The following is a 17,363-nucleotide window of genomic DNA, read 5'->3' on the forward strand; positions in this document are numbered from 1 at the left end:
AGTAAGTCAATATTTGACGATTGAAGTTTGTAATTTTTTGCGTACAATAAAGAATAAATAAATTGTTTTTTGTGAAACAAAATATACTTAATAATACTTAAACATATCTTTACAAACAATAGACAAGGTCAACGATTATTGATTACATATAAAACAAAATGACACGCTCCATACATTCTGCGTATATTGGGCCATCTAGTTTATTAAATTGATCAAAGTAATTGCACGGTTCAGATGGCTATCGATATAATAGGTATAAGTTAAAGTTAACTAGTTGATGTATACTTTAATTGTGGAGCGAAGGAAGGAATATTATAGTATATTGGAGGGAGTATGGGATTTACAGCCCCCTTTACCACAGATAATATAATACTATAGCATTACCTCCAGAGTCCAACTGAGCCTCTGAGAACTCTTAGTATACGCTGACAGGGCACCAGTGAGGGATAATAGGTGAGGATGAAAGCAAGTCAGTTGGCCCATAGTGATGAATTCATAAAAAAACAATCAAGATAATTTCCAAGGGGAACCGTGTTGAGGACGACCTAAATGAGGTATATTGTTAGCAATGGGGCCTCTAGTCCCATTACTAACAATCCCTTTTCCCTCGGGTCCCGAGACTAGATTATGCTAGTTGCAGCAGTTGGCAGTGACACCGCAAGCCCTGCAAGTCAGGCCAGTCGGGGGCCCACGCAGACTGGGGCCCGGCTGGCAAATGTCACCTCGATTATTCCCCGCCCCTCACTACTTGTTGTCTACAAACGTACCATATAACAAAGATGATGGGAATAGAATATAAAAACATGTTATTTACAGTCAGGACAAAATAATCCATTTATTTTGAGATCGACACATGCGTCAGTAGATGCATGAATGAAAGTGGGTACATTGTAATGTACTCGTAAATACCTACATAGTCGATTGCTAATTTTAGTTCACATGTCGTTGTGACAAAACTCAGCGGATGTTTATAACCGCAGGTGCTATCCTTAATCTATGTGTTATAATATCCTGAACAAGGTCACGTATCTATGCGCTGTGCTAATTAATAATAATAAAAAGTATTTTCTTATACCACTGAGGTGGCAAACAAGCATACGACCCACCTGATGGAAGCGGTTATTGTAACCTATGATCGCCTGCAATACCAGAGGTATTACGCGCGCGTTGGCGACCCTGAAGAAACCTCTTTACCCTCCTTTTAAACAATCCCATGCTGCAATCTCTTGGAAAGTCCTCGACAGGGAGCTTATTCCATAATCTGAGTGTTCGTGGAAGGAGACATCTCTGAAACCGCGTTGTACGCGACCTTCTATCCTGTAGTATATTTACAACCATAATCTCTGATGGTATTCGAAGACATTTTTCAATTATTATAGTCGTGGTTTGTGGTGAATGCCACTACTTTTGTTAATGCTAACCAAAGATCATCATCATCATTCATAGTAACCTCCCCTAGGTTGCCAATAGTTGCCACGCTTGGAAGACGGATTGGCAACTACAGTTACGCTTCAAACCGGCTTTTTATAATGGCTGTATAGTTTGTGTAAAACCATTTTCACGAAGTAAGCCAAATGAACAATGGATTCAGTGTATGGAGTGTAAGGGAATGCTAAGATTGTTTTATTTTTTTATTTTCTATAAATTTCAATGTTTAATTATTTGCTATTTTTTTGTTTCTAAGATCTCAATATTGTAACTATGAGACGACAAATTAAAGATAATTGTAACTTTAATATAACATTTACTTTCAAATCTGTGTTTATTAATAATGGACGATAATAACAACTCTCCTAGACCAGTGTTTCAATTTATCTCGTAAAGGAGAGTTGATACAAAGTCATGTGTCTTTAAGACTTTTTATAGGTAAAAAAGAAATAGTAGCAGTTTTTATCCTAAACATTTATTAAGATAAACTAGGTTTCATGTATAATACAAGATCATTTCTATCGCTTAATTAAAAAGTTATGGGTTTCAATATAAAAAATGGTTCAACTCTCCTCGGTCTCCCCTACAGGAAATAGGTAGAATAAATATTTACTTAAATGCTTACTGCGTATAAAGTAGATAAATTATGTTATGTTTATTTAAACTATTAATCATGATATACCTTATTAATTCACCTTAATTTTTAAAGATACTGTGACCCCTAATTAAAACTTATAAAAATGAAATGGTAAACTAAAAAAATCATTTATGCGTCAATTGGAACCTCATCTGCTGACATCTGACATTGACAGTAGTTATATGGGAATGACAGTTTAACACCCAGATGTTTGTCGGATGTTTGACAGTTTTAGCACCGCTACCGTCTGAAATGATTGATGATTGCTTCTAATAAAAATATATTTTAATATTATTTGTAATTAATATAAATTAATTTGAGTGTGAAATTGTGTAAAAAAAAAACATCATGGATCCCGACGACAACCGCGCAGAAGGCTGGAAGTACTTGAACAAGCAGTTTTTCGGGGATGGTTAGTATATTCATGCTCAAGAATTATGAATGTATATCCAGGAAGAATTGCACGGGTCACGGTCGCGAGGACGTCAATTTAATCGTTAATAAATCGGACAATTTCGTTTTGGGACGTTTGCTACATCTCTTTAAAAATATGTTAATTCCATGCGGAATACGGCGGTACTCCAAACAAAAATTAGACACGTCTCTTCAAGATAGAAGCGTAAATTCATATCATTTTGTTTTGCAGTGTTCAGTTAAAATCACTCTATTTGTCAAATAACCCAACGACTTGCGAATCTTAATATTCAGTACTAATTTAACTGATGTGTTATATTAATTTGATACAAATGTTCCTAAAAAGTATAAAAATGAGCCATATTTTACACCGAGTCATACGAATTTGAACTAACTGACTGAAAAAAAGACTTTCATAACCTGATTTCTACAACACATATTTGTTCTATTTGAAAATAATGCCACTCAATATGCATACAAACTAGCCTTCACATAGCCAACCCTGCATTATGGTGAACTAATTGTCTAGGAACATAAGCCATAATGTAAAATATATGTCATTGCCCAAGGGCAATAAGCCTATACACACAATGTCAAAGATTAACCTCTAAGCTTATCTTGTTGATATAATTAATCTCTATTTTCTTTAATACTATATACATTATTATTAGATGTAACTTTATATAAAGCTTTTTTTCTGAAATGTTGCCCATACCAGTATATAAAGCATCCTATATTCTAAGTTAGCACTAAACCTCTCTGTTTTATAATTGACAATGACTGGTGTAACCTGGTCAATACATTGAAATAATTTAGGCAAATTATCATAGTTTACCTAAATGACCATGTTTATCCTTACTAATATTATAAATGTGAAAGTGAGTTTGTTTTTTGTTACCTTATAGCTTTAACCACATCACCAATTACTATAAAATATGGTATACATATACTACATGGGATGGGAAGGGATTTTTACCCAATGGTTAGCTGGTAGAGTAGAGAATGCCATATGGCATTAGGCTCGCCATTTGTACAAAATTTTATTATGCAATAAAGAATAAATAAATAAATATAAATCCCAGTCAGTAAACATATCACAGTTACACAAACAAAGTTATAGGTAAAAGCTAGTTCTCTTATAAAATATAAAACATGCAGTGTAAAAATCTAAAAGTTAATATTAAACCTGTGTATTGAACTTCATTCAATTTGATAAGTTTTTGCATAAAAGAAAAGCAAACATCCACCTACATCCACAAATATTTGCATTTATAACAATAATAAGATTAAAAAAATGGTCATGTAGCTCAAACTGTTACCATTATAAAAAAAAAAGTTTTTTCATGTAATAAAAAATTTCATTGTTAATCCATTTCTAATTATGAATACTTCTTGTTTAATTGTTCTCATATATACCTATATGATGATAATTTATCATGTTGTTGAGGGCATTTTCTTCTTGCCAATACAATATTATCTTGAATATGTAATGACCTCAATATTTAATGGAGGATTTTCAATCAAATTAATTTGTGTTTGAACTGTGAAACAGTTGTGTTTGCATGGCTATGTTTCGGTTTGAAGGGTGGGATATGGCGTGAATTTACTGGGTACAGAGGAATAACACCCGAGTCCTCAGGAATGGCAACACATGGGGTGTATCATGGGCGAAACAGTGTACCCTGGTATGTCCATGGTACTGCTCATGTCTATAGGCGACGGTTACCACTTTACATCAGGTGGGCTGTCAGCTTGTTTGCCATTCTAAGTTGTATAAAAAAGAGTTGTAAATAGGATGGATTATAATGTTAGCTTAAAGATATTTTTATGTACAGATTTAGATACATAGTGTCATATAAATTGAAGTGGGTACTTTTATACTTTGATAATAAGTTAATATTAAGTGTACCTACATAGTATAATTTATTTTTTTAGCCACTTCAATTTATATGATTAGAAAGAGTGAAATGAAGTTTTAATCTAAAATGATGGTATAATAAATAAATAAATAAAAATAGCCTTTATTCCTGAATTACAGATTCTTTTTTAAATTGTAAATATGTATAAATAATTAATGTTGACATCAGCAACATCTTGTTTTTGAGGTTGTTCTAGAACATAGGCCTCTTCCATATTTCTCCATTGGTAACGATTCCTTGCAGCTTGTCTCCAGCCTTTGGGCAAATCATCCTCCCATCTTCTTGTTGGTTTACCTCGGTTTCTTTTCCATCATGCGGATACCACTCAATTAAATCTTGAGTCCATTTATTTATTGATGACCTCATGATGTGCCCAGTCCATCGCCATTTTATTAATTTATTTATTTATTCATTAGTACAAATATGTGTACATGGCTGACTTAATGCTAAAAGCATTCTCTCCCAATCAATCATAGGGAAGTGTCAGAATACTTGAATGCGGTACTAGTAATTATTAATATACATACATACTAAAACTACATATATAAATGAATAAATATATATGAATAACAAATATACTTACACATATATGATATATACTATATTATACATGAAAGTGAGATTAATATAAGCTTTTTTATTTTATAAGTCACATCTGTGTTTACTTATGTGTATTACAGATGTGACTTAAATGATGGTATAATTAACAGTATTTACAATTAATTTTTATTTAGACTTAGATGACACAGTGATTTTAATAATCTTAATACTAGATACAAATACAATGTGGTCCGAAGTCTCATTTATAAAAAATAGTTTTTTCTCTGTTAATTATTATTATTATTATTATACCACTTCCGTGGTCCCCAAGGGTAAAAGCCTCCTCCATCTTTTTCCACTTCTCCTTATCTATAGCAATACCCGTCCAGTTCTTTCCTGCTATCTTTATTATGTCATCTGCCCATCTCTTTCTTTGTCTTCCAACATTTCTTTTTCCTGCTGGACCTCGCCATTTTGTTGTTTGGAGAGTCCACCTTTTATCTTTGTACCTCACTATATGACCTGCCCATCTCCACTTCTGTTTCATACTATGCTGAAGAGCATCTTTTATTTTGGTTTTCTTCCTAATATCAGTGTTTTTATTTTCTGTATTTTTCTTAACTTTAAGATACTTCTTTCCATCGCATGCTGACATGATAGGATTTTGTTCTTTATTTTTTCTGTATAGGTCCATGTTTGGCATGCATATGTTAGGCTTGGAAGGATGCAGGAATCCATAATTATCTTTTTTAAGTTGAGACTGTAGTTCCCTTTAAGGATTTCTTTTTGAGCCCAATATTTCTTCCATGTTATGTTTATTCTTCTATCAACTTCATTTTCTCCACTGTTCGTTTCGAAAGAGACCATTTTACCTAGGTACACATAACTCCACATAATCTATAGGGTTCTCTTCTATTGTGATAAATTTTTTGCTGTGGTTTGTCATGATCTTTGTTTTGGTTGCATTCATATTTAGGCCAATTTTCTTACTTTCTAAATCTAGTTCTTGTAGCATTTTTTCTAGGTTGCTAACCGATTCGCTAAAAAGTACTATATCATCTGCGAAACATAAGTGTGTTAGTCTTTTGTTCAGTATCCATATACCCTCATGGCTCCAATCGATACTTTTAAAGATGTTGTTAAGTACTGCTATGAAAAGTTTTGGAGAAAGTGGATCTCCCTGTCTTACGCCTCTTCCAATTGTGAACTTTTCACCCTGCCTCTCCAGTTTGACTCTGCTTATACTTTTAGAGTAAATATTTTTTATAATATTTATGTAGGTGCTGTTCTCTGTTAATTATCTATGTCTATTTAGTTATTTCACCATTCACTCCCTTTCATTGCATGTCATCTTTTTAAGACCTCTTTAACCTTAATGGTTTTTTTTATGGGTGAAAATGGAATACTAACCCCGCCTGCGCTAACGGGATACGTTGGCGGAGCACCAGTGAAGGGTGATAGATGAGAATAAAAACAGGACAGTTAGCCCATCATGATGAATTCATCAGGAATTAACCATGATAGTTTCCAGGGGGAACCGCGAGGAGGTCGACCTGGTTGGGTATATTGCTAGCAATGGGATTCTCAGTCTTCATTACTAACAATCCCTTTCCCCCCAACCTTAGAGATTATTAAGATTAGATGTTTTTTAATGGATGATAATAGTATAGTAAGCCTTGGCCTGTACTAATAGTATACACTGGCTGAGCACCAGTGAGTGATAATATATGAAGATGCAAAACAAGTCAGTTAGCCCATCGTGATAAATTCGCTTTGAACTGAGCATGATTGTTTCCAGGGGAACGGTGAGGAGGTCGACCTGGCAGGGTTTATTGTTAGCAATGGGGCTACAAATTCCCATTACTAACAATCCCTTTTCCTCCGAGAGTAGATGGTTATCCAAATCTATACTTCAATCAATTAAACTTTTTTATGTGATAATATTAAAAACATATTGGCAATAAAAATGATTACATTCAAGTTTATACTAAATTGATAAAATTATCATGTGATGTTATACACATTTAAAACTGTTTAAACATATGAGATGATAGTTTTAAAGAGAAATGATAACAAAATTTATTTTCTGACTAACACAGACATTTATTTATTAATATTATAAATTTGTAAAGATAATTAAATGTTTGCTAATCATTGACACTCAGCTATAATTCAAGTCAAAGTAAGTTATTTAACTATCCACTGAGATACAGGCTCTGCCTATTTGGGTGACTAGTACTGTAGCTTTCGTTAGTAATAAATTAGTGTCTACTATTGAAATGTAAATAGTATAATTGTTATATGTTAATTAAATTCGCAAACAAGCCTAAAATGGTAACCGACATCACAGACAGAAGAATTTACTTTTTTTTTTAATGAATGATAATGGAATGGCAACCCCACCTGCGCTAACGGTATACGCTGGCGGAGCGCTATTGAGGGATGGTATGTGAAAATAAAAAGGCAGGTCAGTTAGCCCATGGTGATGAATACACGTGGAATTCAGAACCACGGAGAGGTCAACCTGTTTTTTTTTAATAGATGATAATGAAATAGTAACCCCATCAGCGCTGTCGGTATACACCGGCGGGGCACCAGTGAAGGATGATAGGTGAGGATGAAGTAGGTCAGTTAGCCCATCGTGACGAATTCAACAAGAATTATTCACGATGGTTTCCAGGGGGAACCACGTGGAGGTCGACCTAATAAAGTATACTGCTGGCAATGGGGCTGTCAAACTCCATTGCTAACAATCCCTTTCCCCCTTAAGTCAACCTGTTAGGGTATATTGTTAACAATGAGACTAGTAGTTTGCATAACTAACAATCCCCCATAGAGATTTATATGCAGCCACATTTTTATATAAAATCTGTAGATTATAACGTAATTTTTTTTTTCAGGGGAACGATCCAACTATGTGAATATACCACATGTCATAGCCATGGTGGGGCTACCGGCGCGGGGGAAGACCTACATCTCAAAGAAATTGTCACGGTACCTCAACTGGATAGGAATCAATACGAGAGGTGTGTATACATAGGCATGTTTATTATAGAAATAATCTATATTTTTTTAAATATAGTTTAAATATATTTAAAAAATTACATATTTATAAAGGTTGCCTGGAAGAGATCGCTTTTAGCGATAAGGTCACCCATTGTTTTTTCATTGTGATTATTTCTTGTAATACATATATAATATATAAACATATTTGTAATAGGTTTATTATTTTAATCGTTTGGAGGAAACAATAAAGAGTATCTATCTATCTATCTATCTATCTATCTATATTATTATTATAAGGAAGAAAAGGGATATCATGAGCGAAACAGTATACTCTGTTATGTCCATGTTACTGCTCATGTCTATAGGCGACGGTTACCACTTTCCATCAGGTGGGCCGTCAGCTTGTTTGCCATTCTAAGTTGTATAAAAAAAATCAGTTAGGCTTTGGTGATTTTTTTTAAGGAATGAAATTCGTATAGCACCCCTCCTGAGCTATCGGGATACGCCGGCAGGGCACCAGTGAGGGATGATAGGTGAGGTTGTATAAAAAAAATTCATGTCTATTTTTTCCATTTATTATCACTAAACATCTATACTAATATAAAACTAATTTACACTGACCTCTTTATCTGAATAAAAAAAAAAAACACTCCAATTATACGTTTATCATTAATTGTTCCTTTCGGGGAATATATGTTTATATATAAAATATTTTTAATATAATTAATGCTTTAATATGTTATCGTCTCGGAATTTATTACGACAATCTGTTAATTAAGTAATGACGCACATACAGACGTACATAAAAATAATATAATCTTATATAATAGATATAACTATTTAAGTATAATTTAGTAATCATCATCATCATCATCATATCAGCCTTTAACTGTCCACTGCTGAACATAAACCTCCCCCTTGGGGGGGTTTTGTCAGTAGTTGCCACGCTTGACAGGCGGATGTGCAACCGCAGTTAGGCTTTAGAGATGTTTTAAGAGGGACGCTATTGCCCATTTCTCGACTTCCCTAAGTCGCCTCTTACGACACGAAAGAAAGGAAGGGGTGGCCTAATCTATGCCGGGACACATGGCCATCTAGGATATGATTTACACAAATTCTAAACTTGTAAAATACATACAATTTTTATTATATATTTTTATTTTTTTTTTATTTAGTGTTAGATTGATATTGTTTGTTCAATGACCAGCCCGGCTTTGCACGGGTAGAAAGAATTAAAAAAAATGTTAGCCTTAGTTACTCGCTGATAATCTAGTTTTCTATACTAGACCCCATTGTCATCCATTAAAAAAACCACGGTGTTTTTCAAGGAGGACCGCGTGAAATTCGACTTGTTAAGGTGTATAGCATAGCATAGGTGGCTAGCAATGACATTTTTATACCCATTACTAACACCCAAACACATTCTTGACAACCATATGGGAATAACGATGTCAAAGATAAACACGTCAAACTTATAACACCCCTCTCTTTAAACAAGTTGTTGATTTTACTAAATCTCTCCCACGTTTTTTTTTATACAACTTAGAATGGCAAACAAGCTGACGGCCCACCTGATGGAAAGTGGTAACCGTCGCCTATAGACATGATCAGTACCATGGACATAACAGAGTATACAGTTTCGCCCATGATACCCCCCATGCGTTGCCATTCCTGAGGACTCAGGTGTTATTCCTCTGTATCCAGTAAATTCACGTAGGGTTTTTGTAAAATAAACAACTTGTTTCCCTGTAACTTATTAATAGAAATACAATGACAGTGTTATTCTTCATGGATAAACATCAAACAGTACAAATAACTATCGGATTGTAAGCGTGCGGTGACGCGCGCAGTGCAGTAAACAACCGCACCGCGTCCGCGGCATCGCTGCTCTTGTTTATTCATCAATTGATTTGTAATTTGAGGAGCATTAAGATTGATAAGGTGTTAAGTGCAAAAGGAGGTACTGATAAATTCACACGTTCCCCTTGTTCATAAAAATACGTTGGTTTCTGTCTCTTCTATTTGTTCGTAATGTTACGTGAAATGGAAAGGGACAGATTATTATAACTCAAATCGTATTTTTTCTAATTCTACGTTTAAAATATGTTGTCTATGGAGTCAGTAAAAAAAAAAACAAATCTATATAAAAAGTTGTAACTTCTAATCATAGATTATATAGATACTCAGAGCCAAACTTTGTTTTTAGCGCAGAGTACCAAGTGTAAAAAACGTATCAATTTTTAGACAATTTTTTTTTAATCAAAACGCACTCTTACAAATGCAGAAGATATAACACAATACTAAATATAAATATGTAAATTTTAGTTCAATTCAATTGATTATTGTATTTATTAGAGATCTGAAACATACGGGGACCGATAAAAATGACTTAATAAAATTAAACGTCAAAAAGTTTTATCAATAATTTTAGAAAACTTTGCCAATAAAACTATAAATATAAATAAATTTAAAAATACAATAAATATATGGCTCACTTCACGTTTGATTGAAAATCCCATTGCTAGCAATATACCCAACCAGGTCGACCTTCTCGCAGTTCTCCCTGGAAACTATCATGGTTAATTCCTGATGAATTCATCATGATGGGCTAACTGGCCTGTTTTCATTCTCATCTATCATCCTTCACTGGTGCCCCGCCAGCGTATCACGTTAGCGCGGGCGGAGTTATCATACCATTTACATTCATAAAGAAAAAAACTTACGTGTCATTAGTTCGAGGAAGCTCGATTAATTAGTTTAGACCCTGTATGGTTCCGAAACTAATCGAGTTTTCTCGACCTAATTACACGTAATTGAAACTGGTAGTTATTACATTAAAACATCAATGAATTCAAAACATCAAAGAGTTTTGTTAATAAGTAAAGATGTTTATTATGATACTTTGATATTGTAATTTTCATCTTTGAACCCTTTGCACTCGAGGCCTTTTTCGCTTGCAATATAAGCAGAGCCTAGTCCACGAAAGTACTTCCGAAAAAACTATCTTATCGCATATTGTAAATAAGGAGATCCAGTTACAAAAGACCACAGCGTCATAGCAGCGTAGTTCGATTTAAAGTTTTAAAACACTCGGGCGCCGCAGCATCACCGCTCGAGTTGCCTTTTCGAATCGGCCGGGCGCCGTATCAGCGCCGCTGTGCAAGTGCAAAGGGTTAACACGTTCACGCCGGCGCGGGCCACCGGTGGCCCCCGCTAGACTGTCTCATTGGACGGCGCGTACCACCGGCGGTACGCAATAGATTGTCTTATCTGGCAGCGCGTACCACCGGTGGCCCGCACTAGACTGTCTTTTCTGGCGGCGCGTACCACCGGTGGTACGTATTCATGAAGCGTAGCATCAATTAGAGCGCCGCCTCGCAGCAAAAACATTAAAGTCGGCCCCGGCGTGAACGTGTTAATGTTGAAATATTTTGAAAATTTGCCTTTGATAAATTTGGGCAGGGCCGAGCTTAGTACCTAGAGCCCCTGTAAAGTTGACAACGGTGCCCCTCTAACGACGACGAAAAAAAATAAAGTCTTCACTGACGTGTTTTACTGAAGTATCCCTGGACTAACGTTCCGCTTCAAGTCCAACGTTTTGGTTGTGGTCCTTCATTGATCCAAATACGTGTCTAAATTCTTACCTCGGTGCCCCTTGTGTCCAGGCCTGACCAGTGCAGAGATACAATATCGTCTTGAACCCATTATGCCCTATGTTATTTAGATTCTTGTATGTTTTGAGCGTACCCCTAGATAATCTATAGATAAGCAATGTTATCTGCCGGCAGTGTTTAACCTGGGCGAGTACAGGCGGCATGCCACTACAGCGTACACGAGCCACGAGTTCTTCCGCGCGGACAACAAGGAGGCGATGGCGATACGCCAGCAGTGCGCCCTCGACGCGCTCCACGACGTCTGCGAGTGGCTCGTCAAAGGCGGAGAAGTGGCTGTGAGTAACTCTTTCCATAGTTGATGAAGTATGATGAAAACGATGATGGTATGGTGATATGAATTCCTAATTACATACAGTATCAGAAGCAGAAATCACTATATATTATAAAACAAAGTCGCTGTCACTGTCTGTACGTCCCTATGTATGCTTATATCTTTAAAACTACGCAACGGATTTTGATGTGTTTTTTTTATAGATAGAGTGATTCAAGAGGAAAGTTTATATGTATAATACATGCATAATATAGTGGAGGAACACTGATAATTTTAGTGGTTTCAAATGTGATGTGATATAAGGTGCAGCCGTGCGAAGCCGAGGCGGGTCGCTAGTAGATAAATAAAAATAGGAATGGGCCCAGAATAGATCCTTGAGATACATCCCATCGTACAAGACACCCGTTAGATATAACGTAATTTACTTTATTTTATGCATATTTTCTAATAAATATGATTTGATTAAGTTCAAAGCACTGTCTGTGGTACCATAAAAAAACTAGTTTTTAAGCTATATATGGTGTACACGATCAAAGGGCTTACATAGGTCACAAAATACTGTTTTCTAATTATATATAGTCCGTCCTATCATCATGTTGACAATATAGTTATACTAACGAAAGTCCTTCAAATATAAATTGACAACAAATACCAGCGCTTAAACACTTTATTATTATTATTAATGTATAATACTTATATCTCTAGATTATATTATACTAATGTTTTCCCTCTTTTTTATTTAACTTGCTTTAATTTCTCTATTTGAAATTTTTTAATCTATAATTTGGCCACTTGCTGTTATTCATTTATACTGAAATTTGGCATACATATGTAAGCTCATACATATGTAACAATACAATATTATGACATTGATGGCTTGTCTCATTAGACCAGCGATCAATGTCATGATCATCGTCATTATGAAGACGGAACTTTGAATTACGCACAATAAATCTGTAATGTTTGAGTTAATTTGTCTTGAATTTTAGGATTCAATCTATTAATTTTTTTTTTTTTTTTTTTATTAATTTGCATGCAGGTGTTCGACGCGACGAACTCGACGCTGGACCGGCGGCGCATGATCCGCGACATCGTGGTACACAAGATGGGCTTCAAACTGTTCTTCGTCGAATCCATATGTGATGATCCCACCATCATTGAGCAGAATATCATGGTTAGTCTGTCAATGATTCTAATGATTTTCGTTCCTATCAATCTGGTGAGAAACATCACACGAAAGCTTGCAACACCATTTACGCGTTGTCAACCCTTGTGACGTAAATTTAAATTTATTAAATTAATTTAATTTCAAACTGTTTATAATTACTTCTCTCCATCTAAAGGTTGCTTGAAAGAAATCGCTTTTAGTAATAAGGTTACCCATTTGTTTTCTCACTGTGATTATTTCTTGTAATTTGTTTGTATCTATAATGAGTTTGCTATTGTAGTCTTTTGGAGGAAACAATAAAGAATATCTATCTATCTATCTATCTAAAGATCTTATTGTTTTAGAGACGAGAATTTACGCGTTAATTTAAATATAGTGTTATGTAATCTTATTCCCATACGCATTTCTGCAGTGGAGTGCTTACATTGGTGTTTCGGTACAATTACATGGTACAGAACACCACCGTCCTCAGGAATAACAATGTATGAGATTCTGTCGTTTTTCATGTCTATAGGCGGCAAATACCGCGTTCCATCCGCCATTGTACGTAACAATAAATCCTATTAAAAATTTTGGACAAAATAGCCATAAAAATTCAGATAAATTGAAACCAAATATAATTTCGTGCGGTCATGTGATCCCGGCATAGAATAGGCCACTCTTTCCTTTCCCGTGGGTGTCGTAAGAGGCGACTAAGGGAGGACGAGGGATGGGCAGCAGCGTCCCTCTTAAAACATCGCTAAAACCTAACTGTGATTGTCAAGTGTGGCAATTACTAGCAAAACCCCCCAAGGGGGCGGCTTATGTTCAGCGGTGGACAGTTAAAGGCTGATATGATGATGGTGATGACATATAATGTATATATATAATAGTATATAAGTGTATATAATGAGTAGGGATATATATTTTACATTATTACATGTATCACATCTCTATATTAAGAATTAATAGAATTTAATTGTGCCTCCGATCAAACTGTTTATAGTTACTCCTCTCCATCCAAAGGTTGCCTGGAAGAGATCGCTTTAAGCTATAACGTCGCCTATTGTTTTCTCATTGTGATTATTTTTTGTGTTTATATTTATAATAAGTGTACTATTGTAATCCTTTGGAGGAAACAATAAAGAATATCTATCTATCTATAATTTCAGGAAGTAAAAGTAAGCAGTCCAGACTACACGAACATTCAAAACACAGACATACTAAACGACTTCATGCTCCGAATAGAGCATTACAAAGAGAAATACGAGCCCCTGGACGAGAGTCTGGAGTCGGAGTACAGCTTCATGAAGATATACGACACCGGTGAGAAGGTGGTGGTGCACAAACACGAGGGCCACATACAGAGCCGGATCGTGTACTATCTCATGAATATACATATTGTACCGAGAACCATTTATTTGACAAGGGTAAGTGTTGCCATAGTTGTAAAACGCCATAGTTTAAGAACTATTTTAAACAATCTGTGAATGAAATCCGTTTTTGAATGTTTACTCAAATGGTTACCGTTATCTTTCATTAGTTATGGTTCTAACTAAATGTTAAAAAAAATTATACAAAATGAGTGGTTACTAATTTTATGTTTCAGTGGTGATTAATGATTTTAATCAAGTCGTTATTAACGATAAATTTCATCATTAACGGTAAATTCCAGAGGGCGACATTGTACAAAAGTCGTTTGCTAGGATACCTCTGTCCCATTCGTGCTTCTACCGTGAAGCAGTTGTATTTGCATGGCTGTGTTTCGGTTTGAAGGGTGGGATATGGCACTGAATTTACAAGGTACAGAGAAATAACACCCAAGTTCTCAGGAATGGCAACGCATGGGGGGTATCATGGACAAAACAATATACTCTGTTATGTCCACGGTACTGCACATGTCTATAGGCGACGGTTACCACTTTTCATCAGGTGAGCTGTCAGCTTGTATGCCATTCTAAGTTGCAAAAAAAAATGCGTTATCAATTGTTTAAAGAGTATAATAAATTATATATTATACAAAATATCGTTAGCAGTAACTTTTGTTATTAACGTTTTTAACTAAGTGAATATTGAGGCTAAAATGGGGTCAGTATTCACCACAAGCAAAAATAAACACAATTTAAAGATTTAAAAACTACGACATGAATGTAGTTGAAAATGAATTTCGTGCGACATCTACCGATAGTCAAGGATGTAAGTTACTACCATTAGAAAAGAGAAAGATATGTTATAAAATTCCTATGAATTAATTTGAAGCCAAATATTACATATTCGACTTCCCAGATCGACTTTTTCGAATGGCATAAATATAGCCCAGTATGTAACGCTATGTTACGAGTTTGAACTGTGGCAGCTAAGGGTTAAATGATTTTTTTTTAATGGATGAATAAGGAATGATAACCCCGCTTGCGCTAACGGTACACGCTGGCGGGACACCTGTGAGGGGTGATAAGTGAGGAAAAGAAAAAGAAAATACACCTAGTATTTAGCATGACGGTTTCCAGGGGGGACCACGTGGAGGTCGACCTGATAGAGTATATTGCTAGCAAATGGGACTAATAGTTCGCATAAATAATAATCCAAGGGTTAAATGGTTAGCAACCATAATGAAGATTTTATTTCATACTGCATAATGTTGACAGCACGGCGAGAGCCTTCACAACATGGTGGGCCGCATCGGCGGTGACAGCGAGCTGTCTCCACGAGGCCGGCAGTACGCAAGCGCGCTCAGTTCCTACATCGAGCAACAGCAGATCCCCGGCCTTAGGGTGTGGACCTCGTGGATGAAGAGGGCCATCCAGACCGTCAAGGACGTGAAGGCACCCCAGGAGAGGTGGAAGGCGCTCAACGAGATTGATGCGGTAAGTTTATTTTTGTCTTAATGCTTAGCGTCAGTAAATCCCTGCATATTTTACTGTTAAAAGTTTTGTAAGTACATATTATAATGTAAGAACAACCGGATTAACTTATGTGTATTTTAATCGACAATTATCGACTAAATGGTCCCGAAACTAGTCGAACGTTCTCGACTAAAGTACACGTAATTTAATCCGGTTGTTCTTACATTAAATAAATATATCTTTATCTTATCTTACGGCCATCCACATTCATACTTAATACCCATCTTAAAACACGCTCCCCATCCCTGCGCATCACATGTTCACACCAGGACTGGTTGCTCCTTTTTCTATCACTGGCACTACTTTCATACTTCCTCTGATATACTCATTCTTAATAGTTTATAGATCCAGTTTTGGAGAATTTTTTTTTTCTCAAACATGTTCGGAAATGTGACCATTATTTTGACAATCTTCTTCGAGATAAATCAAAATTGCCGTACTGGCCAGATATGAAAATCCATATCTGTCGTGTTTTGCGGCCAGATAAATTACTATGTAAACTCATATCTGTCCTGTAATTTATAAATGGAATGACCTTTTACTTCGAAATATGGCTACCAAGGAGATAACTAATAAAAGGTTTTATTTAAATTTCGAACTGATTTGCAATTAGAAAGCTGTTTATTGAAAAAAAAAAACAAGGGAACATTATGGCGCGTGAAAAATTATTATTGTTCGTTATTCGTCATTGAACCTAAAAAGTAAAATTGTGTTTTTGATTTCCGCGCATTATTTGAGAAAAGTACTATACAAGCCTTGGCCATAACTAGGCATTGATGGACTCACGTATGTGTGCCTCGGCTACACCTCGACCCACATTTGCACGTTCGTCCATCAATGCCTCAGTTGCTGGCCGCTGCAGTAACTATAAACCGCTAAACTTAGTCTGGCAATTTTAAATTTATCATTTAGATCATTTAAAAATTACGTAAAATCATCATACAGTTCACCAAGAGGCCTTAGTGAACAATGAAAACGGCATAGAAACTCTTGACACTAGGGGGCGCCACTCTTACACAAAATTGGCAACTAAGCTTAACATTTACATCTTTCTATTACAGGGTATATGTGAAGAGATGACATACGCAGAAATCCAAGAGAAATATCCCTCGGACTTTAACGCCCGGGATGCTAACAAGTTCGCGTACCGGTATCCGCGCGGCGAGAGCTACGAGGACCTGGTGGCGCGGCTAGAGCCCGTCATCATGGAGCTGGAGCGCCAGGGGAACGTGCTGGTGGTCTCCCACCAGGCTGTGATGCGGTGCCTGCTCGCTTACTTCCTGGACAAGTCTGCCGGTAAGTGATGTAACCTGAGGGAAGTAATTGTTAAAAGTTATAAGAAGGTAAGAAATTGTCATCGTCATCATTTCAGCCATTATCTGTCCACTGCTGGACATAGGCCTTTCCCATAGACTGCCATAACA

The 17,363-nt window shown here is 35.9% G+C and overlaps 1 protein-coding gene across 2 annotated transcripts in view; it reads left to right on the plus strand.

Moving 5' to 3' along the window:
- The window catches only part of LOC113520497 (6-phosphofructo-2-kinase/fructose-2,6-bisphosphatase), a 46,369-nt gene that overhangs the window by 25,274 nt on the left and 3,732 nt on the right, over positions 1-17,363 (plus strand). The window contains exons 1-7 of one of the 2 annotated variants that reach the window (XM_026905842.3): positions 2,301-2,477; positions 7,839-7,964; positions 11,733-11,893; positions 12,929-13,063; positions 14,209-14,466; positions 15,682-15,900; positions 17,001-17,235. In XM_026905842.3, coding sequence (XP_026761643.1) covers positions 2,414-2,477; positions 7,839-7,964; positions 11,733-11,893; positions 12,929-13,063; positions 14,209-14,466; positions 15,682-15,900; positions 17,001-17,235 — 1,198 coding nt within the window. In that variant the 5' untranslated portion in view covers positions 2,301-2,413. Of the gene's footprint in view, positions 1-2,300; positions 2,478-7,838; positions 7,965-11,732; positions 11,894-12,928; positions 13,064-14,208; positions 14,467-15,681; positions 15,901-17,000; positions 17,236-17,363 lie in introns of those variants that run through there. The other variant, XM_026905841.3, reaches the window with a different exon arrangement.

The sequence above is a fragment of the Galleria mellonella genome, unplaced genomic scaffold (assembly GCF_026898425.1).
Source record: "Galleria mellonella isolate WM207_F2 unplaced genomic scaffold, CSIRO_AGI_GalMel_v1 utg36, whole genome shotgun sequence".
Classification (NCBI taxonomy): domain Eukaryota; kingdom Metazoa; phylum Arthropoda; class Insecta; order Lepidoptera; family Pyralidae; genus Galleria; species Galleria mellonella.